Source organism: Plasmopara halstedii, assembly GCF_900000015.1.
Source record: "Plasmopara halstedii genome assembly, contig: Scaffold_289, whole genome shotgun sequence".
Classification (NCBI taxonomy): Eukaryota; Oomycota; class Peronosporomycetes; order Peronosporales; family Peronosporaceae; genus Plasmopara; species Plasmopara halstedii.
The window spans coordinates 734,846-747,304 of NW_020187210.1; the positions used below are offsets into that span (position 1 = coordinate 734,846).

Genomic DNA, 12,459 nt, shown 5'->3' on the forward strand with positions numbered 1-12,459 from the left:
AGTCATGTCGACAATGCGATGATGTCCAGACGATCAGAGTTCTAACTACGACTACAGTGCGCGAAGAGATTGCCGAAGGGTACAAGTCTGATAAGACATGTCAGGAATTGTTGAGGTATATCAATGATACTTCCGACGGAGCACTGCAAGGTCTCCCGTCTTGCACATGATCGTGTGTTCACCGCTCAGGAGTTCACAACGGATTGTTGTACTAGGCCGTTGAACACGAGGGTACAGCAAGAGTTGTTGTTCCAAATGACAGAAGTTTGCGTCATCGTTTCTTATATATTAGTATTATGACAGCCCTTCGGATGGCCATATCGGACATAAGAAAATGTTCTTAGTCTTTCCCGGAATTATTATTGGCCACACATGTATAAGTGGGTGCGCAAGTATGTGAGGACTTGTGAGATTTGCCAGAGAGTAAGAATACTGAGCTCCACTCAGGCCCCACTTCGGTCGTTGGCAGTGCCAACTGACAGCTAGAAGCCTGTGAGTATGGACTTCATATTCGAACTTCTGCATGATACACATGGACGCAGTGACAACCTTGTGTTGATGGACCGGTTCAGCATGATGCATCATCATTCGCCTGTTTTGGACAGGATCTCAGCCGAGAAGACAGCTAAGGTTTTCAAAGATTTTTTTTATCTGCATAGCCTTCCTGTTGAATCGTGTCAGACCATGACACACGTTTTACGTTGAAATTTTGGCGTGCACTGTTTGGACTACTGTGCATCAAATTGTCCATGTCAACAGCGGGACACTTTGAAAGAGACGGTCAAACAAAGCGTGTGAATTAAGTCTTGGAGGACGTACTGCGTAGCGAATCCAAGTCCTGACGAGGTTACCACGTGTCCGAGTCCGATGGATGGCCGCGCCACCGATCTCTGTAGAAGCGTTGATTGTTTGACTGCTTTTTTCACGATGGCGAGTCCATCGATCCTCGTGATCGACAATCATCTTATCCACTCTCCACGAGAGTCTAAAAGCGGAGGTGGGGCTGAGCGTGAAAATCGATTAAGCGACTCTCGAAGTGGAAGAGCGCTCATCGCAGAGGCATTTCAGCAGCGTTGCTCGATGCTTGGAGATCGCTGCGAGAGCCTTGTCGTAGAGCAGAACTCGAAACTCGACGTTTTAACTGATGGTTCCACCCAATGCTCGGCTTTAAAGTCCCGTTTTGAAGTACGGTTTCAACAGGGTCATGATGAACTTGTTCGACTTCAGAAGGACAAGTAATCTCGTGCGATGGCTCACGAACATCTGTTGCGCTCTGTTGAAGAGACAGTTTTTTCTCGAGGTAGTACTATTCTCGTCTTTAAGCGTTGAAATCAGTGAAGGAGCAATCTTTCGATGTCTTTCAATGCTCGTACGCCAGCAAGAATAATTGGGGTGAAGAGTTGGTTGCTTTTCGTAGACAAATAGAGGAATTTCATCATCAGCTTGATCATCTACCAAAGTTAGAGTAGAATCGGCAGATCTGCTTGCAAGATACGACTTGAGCCTACCCACATAGAATGCAGGATGTAGGCACATGCGTGTAGGAATGGCTAAAGTATACGCATCACTATTGCAGTTCGACACCTTGAGCTGTCCAGTGAATCTTGGTAAAGTCTTCCTGCTTCCCAAGTTGGATACTGCATGTTCAGGCAGATTTGTCGTGCGAAGTTGTACACGATCATTGACCTTATACACCTTATTTTTCATCATCTTTCCGATCCTATATGCTTGCTGTCTTTGTAGATCCTGAGCTTTTGCAATTGTGTCTCGAAGAAACCGAACAACAGTTTGTCTCTTTACAATAAAGTTTTCGACTTGCTGTTCTTAACGACTTGCCCATGTCGTCTAGAGGTCTCATTGACTTAAATTCGCTTTTGACTCTGTGACAGCATTTAGGTCTGACGGTGGCTCAATAGCCATAGTTCCTCTCCCACTTAATGTTGAGACCTCGCCCATTTTGGAAGCAGGTACTTTTGGATAAATACCATAGTTCACATGAAATGGCGAATGACCTGTCGAGACATGTGTGGAGTTGATTACCACAAACTCTGCAAGAGGGAAATATTCACTCCCTTCTTTGAACGACGTAGCATGGACGTGGTCCGCAGCTACGAGAATCACTTGTAGTGTTACTAAAAGCAGCACTGCGATGACCAGAGCTTGGTTGTGCTCGGCCGTGACTGGGAGTCCTGCCAGCTTTGATTCGGCGAAGAAGACGCTCCACTTTGTTCTCGTTCTCAAGCGAACAAATGTCCACCAAGAGTCAAGCTTAGCTGCGATGACATCACAATTGTTGATCCTAGCCTACAAATGATCTGTTTCATACAACACCTCTTGTCTCAATTTCGATCTAAAATAGAGGAAACTTCAAAGAGTTTTGAAGCTTATTTTACCGTTTAGGCAAAGAACGCTTTTTCATGTTGGTTTTTTCACTGGATCGTTTCATTGTTGTTTGAAGTGAACTGCTCCGAAAGGTCTACAAAAGTATCAAAGTACGTTTGAGTTAAAGTAGGGGATGATATAATGGGCTACACTTACTACATAAATGTACCTTCTGTACGCATTGTGGGAATTTATCGAAGAAGATTACAGTATAGTAGTTCAAAATGCATACGTGATTTCTTATGTAAAATCACAAACATTCTGTGAGGTACAGAATGCTGGCTCCTACTTGGAAATCTGTACTGGTGACGAGACCGACGTGTCACTGTCATTAGAAGTGATTGCCGTAATCCAGTCACTTCTACTGAATACTTTCCAAGAAAGTTAAAGCTCAAGCCTTCGATGTGGAGAACGTGAGCCAGTCCCTTCTTCTGGATAGTTCTCACGAAAGCTGAAATCCAAGCTTTCGAGATTCAAGCTCCGTACACCCAAGATCTTCTAAAATCTGAATCTGAGATTCAACCTCAGTACACCCTTGATTTATAAATCAAGAGCCCAAGGTTTTATTAGTAAAACCTCTAGGCTGTTTTGCATGTTGCTAAGAACTATAACTTACTTTGATTCGGTTGCAAATTTACCTTCAAAGTATTAAGTCGTTTTTCTTCCCTTAAAGCCGGACTGTCCTTTTCCCTCCACGTCGGGATCGCTTCCTAGTCTCGAAAGCGTGTGTGTTGTGTTCGAGGAACTATTTGTGCACAGCGCCCACCAGTACGAACGAGAAAATATATATTGAAGTGCCCTTTTAATGGGCACTGAAGGGTATCTGATAGAAATTTGCGCGTAGCTCAATTTGCCGGGTGCTGCGCAAAAACAAATTTAACATTACCTCAGGGATGTTCTCATTGCTCAACACTGAAAGCTGGGATTAGTGCATTTCAACGGAATAGACAGGCAAAAAAGCTTGGCTGTCAAGTCTCAATGCGGCACCGAGAAGATTAAAGTTCGACGCGCATAATGAGCCATAAATAGTGCATGGATCTAGTAAATCGCCCTCGACCAGCGATGTTATCGACTCCAGGTTGTGCTATGGTAAGATGATTTTAAAAACTCTGCGTCGAAGCACAATGCAACATTGGATGTGCTACCAAACAAAATCCAGTTTAAGGCTAAAAACGCTTCATAGACCAACAACTTTGCACCGTTACAACACGAAGCACTCCGTGTATTTGATGGCCGTGAGCGGAAGCCCAAGAAAATATTACAAATGATGCTGATCTGAGTGTGAGAGCGATGAAAAAACGTGCATCGTTATATTTTGCCATCCTAACATTTAAGATAAGAATTGAAATCTAGAGATGACATGGCTAATTAAAGCTGAAAAAACATAGGTAATCGCTGCTTATAAGTCACAAAAGGGCTTCACACATTGAAGCTAGGTCATTTGAAGTCAACATGTCCTCAGAATTACGACTTACAAGAAGGGTTAAAGTCTTATCATACCTTAAAAACTACGGGCTCCCACATGCCTTCACGACGATTTGTGTTCATATTTTTGGACAGGTGATTCACCGCCAAATTTGCCACGGACATAAATCCCGTCGCAAAGCTCCTATTGTGTTTCGTTATGCCATATAGTACTTCTTTTATGCTGTCGACACCAAAGACTATATCCATAGGTTTGAAAGCGTGACCAGAAAAGAGTGGATGAAGGGCGGACGCTGTGTGAGCTGCAAATCTTGTGTAACGGGGTACTCTCTGATATTATTTACGCACACATTATACTTCGTGCACTCCGAGATACCATCATGATTAGCGTTGCGTAGGAAATTCGAGTGATAGGAATCTATAGGAGAGGTCCGTGCGTCAAGTGCGATGCTCTTATGATTAAATGGTTTTATTCTTGTCAATACTTTTATTTTATTACATACAGCTAATCCTATGTTTAGACTGATTTCAATTTAAGAAAGCGTCAATTAATGGGTATATAAAATAATTCTGGTTCTTCTTCCCCTGAACGACCTCCAAAAACGTCGTCTGTGCATTTTTACGCAGACTCTTTATGCTGATTTTCCCGCTGTGCAAGAAGCACTGCAGCCCGAAGCAATTGCTGTCAAAAGGAAACTGATTCTCTAGAAGACTTATTCTCGTGAGGATAAGACATGTAACCCGGAGCACTTGGTAGCACTTGTCGTCAAGGGCTCAACTAAGTCTTTAAAATGTTTCACCCTATTTAAAAATGAAACATGGAATGCCAATCAATTTTACCCCGGTTATACAAACGCGCTTAAAAAGATTGTGTCGTAACACACTTGGCAACCCAGACTCCGGAAGCAATTTGCTCATCGGAAGGTGTTTGCCAGCTACGAAGACGCCTTCCAACTGTCACAGCTAATTCATTTAAGGATTACAAACGAACGTAGCTTAGATCCAGACCTTTTAGGTGCATTTAGCCTCTTGCGGTGTATGTTGCATTTTTGAGTGCGGTATACAGCTTTAATTTCGCAAGGGTCTTTCGGGATGCAAATAATAACGGCTCTCCGAGCGTGCCAGCAGCAATGAATCCTAGCCGAGCTGACCATTTAAAGAGTGTGCCGATTTATCGTGACAAGTTCTGCTGCGGATGAATCCGGAGAGGATATGTATGTGGGAATTTGTTGCGAGTATTCTCGCGATACGTAGCACATATGGTATAATTGCTGAAATAGATAAAATTAAACATGCTACAAACCCTCAGACTAGATTTAAATCCAAATGCATGTCGCTCTCCAGCTAAGCGTGAGCTAGGTACCTGGTTACTTGAAGCTCTTGTTTTATCGCTTTGTTTATCTGACAAACTCGTCTTTGTGCTTGAGCTAACGTGGACTAGTAGAGTCAAAGACCCCTTTGTGTCAGGTGCAGGACAGACCCGTTGCAAGCGAATCCCGAAGCAAAGATTTCGAGAGAGATTGACGTCTAACGGACTTGCGAGTTTGGCACTATGGCAGAAGGCATCAATGAAAAGTTTACGAACACCACAAAACAGGTAACATTCGGACTGCATCTTCCCTTCTCTTGCAGCTGATAGGTGAAAACAATTCATGATTTTCCTGGATAGACCGACAGCTCCCTCTTGGGTATATTTCTTTGCCTATAGGTGAAAAAAGCCACCGGAAAAGAATCATTCGATCTAATGAACCGCGTGGAGGTTGAAAGCAGAAGAGCTCATTTCGTATGCTCTTGATTTTATGTGGGCCTAAAGCTAGTTTTCTGTCGGCGACAGCTAGTTTTTTGTCGGCGACATCATCATACCGTGTTTTTTAATTCAATGAAATCCGCAATAGATTCAGCGGCGTCGTGTGATTGAGTACAAGTGAAATTAGTGGCGAGTATACAAGGCATTGGTATTGACATAAATCCGTACATCTCTCGACGGGGCATGTCAATGGTTTCTATGCATCTCAAATACGGTCTGAATACTGCAATCGGAACGCCGCTTGGTCTTAGACCTGAACTTTCATCCTAGTATGACCTGGCTGGAACGCAATGAGCCATAAAGCTTACGGAAGTTAAAGAAATTGGTAGCTACGCCTTTTACTCCTGGTGAAGGTTTATGCCGCAGTTGTGAATCAGTCTATTGACAAAGAGGAGCTCTTTCGTGCAAATAGGAAGCCCCGACAGCTTTGATGCAGTCCATGGGGTTGTTTGATTAATTGAATGTGAGCATTAAGCATGCTTGGAAGGTAAATGAGGCTGTGAGCCAGAGTTTTCCAATTCATGACGACTGGAACGGAAGTTAGATCGTGTGTCGTGGTCTTCAGGAATGATCGATTTATGTGGACATATTTGATGAAGGATATCGGATGCTGTTACTGTTAAGGCGTCTGTATAGCTGTCGCCCGGGCTGGAAACTATTGAAGCGAATTTGGGTACTCCACAAGCCGCAGTTTATAAAAACATCTACAAATACAGAAGACTATGATTCAGGAGTAGTGTGCGAGGACCTGATTTTACTGAAAATGACTCCCGCTAGTCACAGTGTGACTGTATTGCCGAGACACCAAGACCATGTAACATGCCCCACACTCCCACCGTGTAACGCAGAGAAACTGTAGAAGTTGCTTTGAGGAGCTTTCAAAGCTCTCATTCGGCGATATGCGCTTCAAACGTCAAATGGTGGTATCACCAGATTCGCTATGCTAGTAACAATGCAAAGCCGACCTCCTTAACAACATACGTGAATCCTCAGTCAGAGACATCCAAAAGCACTGAGCACAAGGAGTGGAGATCCGATAAATCCTTTCTTAAAAACAAACCACGAAGCGGAAAAGACTCGTCATCACTCTACCTTAGAATGTAGAAAGTTGTGTTGAAATTTATATGACCTGTGGAATTTGATAGTAAATAGAAAGCTAATGACTCTTACTAAGGGACCGTGCGCTATTTAGCAAATTAGACGATGTAGGTCCTAGGAAATCCCCCCATCCGTCACCGGCTTCCAGATCTGGCTGCCGACAAGCCGAGAAATATGCATACGTTCCATCAGCAAATTGTAGCCACAAACCAGCGTAATTGCTTACCCCTGCAGCAGAAGCTCACGTTAAAGCAAACCCTGTACAGCGTTCTCGACGTAGTCGATGGTAACATCAACTTTTTATGCGAGTCGGTTGTATCCTCCTCATTGTGTTAAGTGCTTTAAGCGTGCTCTAGGGACGGATGTTGATCGAGATTCGCATCTTATCACAATATGAGACATGTTCAATATGGCACTAAAATCCATTAAATATGTTCACGGCAGACCCATTGATAGATTAAAATACAAGGGGAACGCGTTCAGTACGTGGGTGCACAAATCTTCCCGACAAGCATTTGTCCATAGTTGTGCAGAGCACGTGAAATCAAATTTGAACACTCACATCAAGCCCTTTCAAGCAGTGCACAAGTTAATTCGCCTAGATAAGCCCTCTTATGACATGAGCAAGTTTGAGCTAGGTGCCGACAGCATGCCTTTCTGGAATACTTTCTTGGATAGCACGATCTGCAGCCATGGCACGACTCCTCAGCGATGTTCTTGAAACAAATGTCACTGATGCTAGGGTACGGCAGATCAGGCGGCTATGTAAAAATAAAACGAGTGCTCCGAATTAGGCCCTTCTGAACCCAGCCTGGCCATTATATGTAGTCTGCGGCGATTTAGCCTTTGCCGCAAATTGTTCTTTTAAACAAAGCAGAGATCGATAGACATGAACGCTTCATCACGATTGGGTTTTGCAAGTATAAAAACGACGGTTCTATTTAGTTCATGAAACGAGCTTTTTGCTAGGAAGTCGAGTTTATGGCATGCTTCGTTGGCTCAATGTACTTTGAGGCCCGATACAGATCATGAGTTGTTGTATACTGCAACGTCGTTACCATACCCCCCACGGAGATCTGCAAGATGATTATCCTTCGTTGCCGAATGCATTTGATATTAACAAACCGGGCCGCTAGGATGTGGTGGAGGGTGCATTCACGAAGCTGAGACTTTGAGCTCTCGTGTCTCCTGTTTTGACGTCGCTAATTTATGAGAGGTTAAGTCCAGCGTACGGATCAGAAGTACCATGGGCTGCTTATTAGAAGCTATAGACTCCGCTATCTCATAATATATATTGCCTAGTGATCAACATGAAAATAATTGTCATCACCCGCAACAGATTTCGCCAGATATATGCAGTGCGTTATTTACCCGACACAATAACCATCAAGAACTCGTTTTGTCGGAAGAGCAGCTTGACTGTAGCTTTACCGATAACGAGTTGCTTATAGAAGCAAAATAAGGCATTTTTCTCAATCAATCTAAAAGACCAGAATGCTGGGATTCCCGAACGCGTCTTTTGGTAGACCATACTCGTTTTCCTTGCTCATGGACGACCGATACTCTGCCGGAACATGCTGGCTGGCCGAAGACGTCGGCCCAATGAGGCAAAAATCCAGCTAGTAAAAAGAATATCCAGCGTACACAAACAGTAGCTTATTTTTTTACATGTTAGACCATCAGATCGCAGTAAAACTCTGGACTGTGTAGCAAACACAGATCTACGATAAATTGCCGCCAAGAAAACAACGGTGCTTTTTGTATTTCCTCTACAGATGCAAGCGGACGATGTATCCGGTGTCTTTTACGGTATTCTGTCCTTAGCTCCTCGTCATAAAAAATGTCATCACACATGAGGCAAGTAGGGCAGTAGCAAGCTTTGGAGCTATATATAACGGTGCAACCGACAAATGGTCAGATGAAAGAAGCTAATCGAGTTGTGGGGATACCCTCCAAAGCACTTTGCGCTGAACGATGATGTATACATATCTACTAGTCTACACCGTAATTAGTTTAAAGTTTGGTGTACTCCGAGGCCTTTGACACCGTTAAAAAATGGCTCATATCTTGTTGGGACTGACTGTCACTACGATTCAACTTGCTGAAATTAAATTGCTACCGCTGGTAACAAAATTCAACTTTTTTGATTGGTCGTCGTGCGTTGAGTGCACGAACGTTGGCTGAGAGCCTGGATGAACCAAAGCGTCATGCGTGTGCCAGAGGCAGACGAAACACTCATAATTATGTTGGGGATGACAACATTATACAAACTTTGTTAGCCTATCTACTCATGCAGTACCAAAGTATTAAATTATGATGCGGCTACATCAGACTACCTATGATCGTAGCTAGAGTGGGATTAAGCTATACTCTTCGAATTTCCAACGAGAATACGATTTTATCATGCAATTCAAGCCAAATTCTCAAGCCTTATCACGATCTTCATTTGAGACGCCAAGCAATTCGAAGCGCCGTGTTGGAGACGGAGCAACGTCGTCATCATTCTCTGCAGAGGAACATTTTCTCAAAAGTAGCTGTTCAGCTATAAATCGCTAAAGGTGGATCAAGCCAGCCCGTTCGATGTCTTAGCTCACAGAGCGCATTTAAACATAGCTCATATCAATATCGGACGCACGTTGAATCTATCAAACAAATTCGATGTGCTGCCATTATCGGTGGTGTTCACGAATGTTACTCCATCAATTGTCGAAACACGACGGGCGCCAAACACGGTTGGGTTGATGTCACGTCAACACTGCTCGATGAGCAAGAGACCCTCTCACTTCCATTTCATACAATTGGGAGACCGGTTAGTACACTGCAGTTGTTTACAGTATAGGTGAAGCTTGTAGAATACTGAACAACCTCCTTGACGTCCTAATTTTACATTGTGTAGTTTATCATCAAACGAATTTCTAGTCTGGAGTCAATTTGCCTGAAGCGAGCTTGTAAAGCTATGAGATGAGGAGGCGACGTGACTTCTTTATTTACTGTGTGAATTAAGTCAGATACTCGATGGACAATTTGCCAGTATTCAACGCCAAAATATGATTATCGGTACTAATAGGGATCTATCCGGCTGCTGCGAAGGAGAAAGCGGTGATCACAGGGGTTCGAAAGCACTCGTGAAGCGACTAGCAAGCACTTGTTCACTTTCTGCTTGACTGGAAATTCTCCAGATATAGACACCCATCTGGCGCGGCGTACAGCTTCAATAAAATCAGGGTTACTCTCTGAATGTGATTTAATTCTACATGTGTCGTTACTTGTCTTGCGTATCCAGAAGTAAAAGATCGGCTTGCTGAGTCAAGGCCAGCTCATTGATACCGAGCTGGGTGCTGATGTGAAGTCTGCGGCGCCGCACCCGCCACTGTCGATAACGGGGACGTGGCTCGCAAATTTTGCGAAGTTGAGTCAGTGAACCGCAAAATGCCCCAAATACAAGAGCTACCCACAGGCATGGAATGATGCTGCAGAATATCTCTCGGGAACAAAAATACTGCCCAGGGATCCGATAAGCATTGTGACCGTCTTCATTGAGGATTTCCTTGGCTGCCTTACCGAATATAGCTTGAAGGTCGTCGGCCAGTGAGCCATTTGGAAACGTAAGATAGAGTAGGACATGCGCGGAAGATCAAGCAATTTGGGTTGCAGTGTTAAGTGAAAAATGTCTGGCTTAATGGGTGCTGGTGCAGCACTCACTGTTGTGAGCATATTTCAAGGACAAAAACAAATGAGTGTTACCCTAGTCACATTGTAGAAATCTTTTTGAGGGATGGTGCAGCGTGTACCTTACTGAAACGTCCGTACACCCAACCCTTTTTCTCTCGTCTTGAAGTCAGATACACAGAGTATGATCTTGTTACACAGTATTGCAACAAACGCTGATATAGATGAGGGAGGCGAGTATTCTAAAGCGAGTGGTTTGTGGGACATTTGGCCCACTAACCTCACACTAGCCGTACGTAAGCTATTAATATTTGCAATAGTAAGCTGAACACAATTAATAGAAGCTTAATTCTGACTTAAAGCGTAGGTGTATGCCTTTTTTAAGATAAAATAGCAAACTATGTATGCATTTGATTGTGAGATTGTTACTGGGCTTGTCTAACATAGATAAATGAAAATAATTTCTTTGTAGCCAATACTTGATAGACGTCTTACTGTATTCAATAAGAAGACTTTGTTGCATGACGTAGAACTTATCATGGACATTTCCTCTACGAAGTCTCATCGTCTTCGTTAGTGTCATTACTGAAGTGCTACTAAAGTTGTATTGCTACAAAAAAGCGTGCTGTTATTTTTGCTCAAATGTATAACATTGTATTTTGTAAAATCGCACATAAGTGTGAGATGAGCGATACAATAGTACGGTTTACATCACGATTCCCCCTCCGAGGCGTAGAACCACGCTGGGGCTTACAGCTCTTTTATCTATTTCCCACATTGTGCAAACGAGAGCGCTTGACGAGCACCAACCTGCTGCGCTTAATATTACTCTTCACTTCTCGCAACTCATAATTAATTTCTTTACAACCCCAATATCATCTGACATGGCATAAATCAGATAGAAACTCTGTATTTGCGACCTATAACCTTTAATTTATCTTTAAAGAGGAAATCGAGGATTTCATTGATGAGAGTGGTTATGGCGATTAGCCGAGTATTGAACCAGCACCTACGTCTTTACCCAGAGACATAAAGCCGAGTCACTCGCTACTTGCGACCTATAACCTTTAATTTATTTCTGAAGTGGAGGTCGAGGTTTTCATCGATGAGAGCGGTTCTGGCGATTAGCCGAGTAATGAACTAGCACCTACGTCTTTACCCAGAGACATACAGCCGAGCCACTCACTATAGACTTTTTAGGCTCGATCTCTTCTTTGCATTAGTTGCGCTTCTGAGAACGTTCGTAGGAAGAAAGTAATTGTACCACCCCGCTGCGAAATCATGGAGCCGACCAGATAATTACCAGTAAGCTGGACCTGGTTAAAAGAGAGCAGCCTCTCGGCAAGCGCAAGAATCAGAACGACCTTTTTGAAGACTATATCGTCGTGATTAACGATTCCATTCATTAAATATTGCTCGTGACACCGGTTCAAGTTGTTACTTTCTTATTTGGCGATCCTTTCGCTCGAACAGAGAACAAAACAAGTGCCCTAAAGTCAATTAACAAGCGCGTTCTGACTTCAGAGGTCGTCATTCCTTAGAGGTGCCGCCTGCGCTTGAAGCTGTAGGAGGTCGGCAAATCTCTATTACCTGTGGGGGCTGCACTGCAGAATGCTGGCAGGATTGCCGAGAAGTATCGCACTTAGTCCGTGCACAGTCTGAGGAAGACGAGTCACCTGGCCCGTCTAACAGCTATACCATCAGCTTCAGCGAGGCAGACGTCGACTAGCGCGTTCTTCGATATTTGACTTTGCAAAGCGTACCACACGACCTAAATGTGGACGTAGAGACAAACCACCACTAGTTCTTGCTACCGACAGTTCCGCTCATGTGCCTGGGATAGTGGTTCGAGATTTTACAAATATTAAATTTAAGACAAGGATATACCCCACGCGCTAGTGGAAAACGCTCAGTGTCCAGCGATCAATGTTTGGCAGAGAAGATACGACCAAAGGTGCGCAACCCTTAAGCGACGACGATGCCAGTGAAAACTTGCCAAAGAGCTCCCATGAGCTTGTTTTTTACTTCATGATACTATCCATTGTACTCACCAGTCAACTTAACGTACGACGTAGACG

At 43.7% G+C, this 12,459-nt stretch overlaps 3 protein-coding genes across 3 annotated transcripts; 1 reads left to right on the plus strand and 2 right to left on the minus strand.

Moving 5' to 3' along the window:
- Window positions 1-3,781: 3,781 nt before the first annotated feature.
- PHALS_05436 (uncharacterized protein) lies at window positions 3,782-4,056 on the minus strand (the record flags this gene model as incomplete). The annotated part of the gene is made up of 2 exons (XM_024723007.1): window positions 3,782-3,814; window positions 3,883-4,056. 2 exons carry the CDS (start codon window positions 4,054-4,056, stop codon window positions 3,782-3,784), a joined length of 207 nt encoding a protein of 68 aa, XP_024574027.1.
- Window positions 4,057-7,121: 3,065 nt separating this feature from the next.
- On the plus strand, window positions 7,122-7,433 carry PHALS_05437 (uncharacterized protein; the record flags this gene model as incomplete). Its single annotated transcript, XM_024723008.1, has 1 exon — window positions 7,122-7,433. The coding sequence occupies one exon, from the start codon at window positions 7,122-7,124 to the stop codon at window positions 7,431-7,433; it is 312 nt and encodes a 103-aa protein (XP_024574028.1).
- Window positions 7,434-8,193: 760 nt separating this feature from the next.
- On the minus strand, window positions 8,194-8,566 carry PHALS_05438 (uncharacterized protein; the record flags this gene model as incomplete). Its single annotated transcript, XM_024723009.1, has 2 exons — window positions 8,194-8,331; window positions 8,390-8,566. 2 exons carry the CDS (start codon window positions 8,564-8,566, stop codon window positions 8,194-8,196), a joined length of 315 nt encoding a protein of 104 aa, XP_024574029.1.
- Window positions 8,567-12,459: the final 3,893 nt, after the last annotated feature.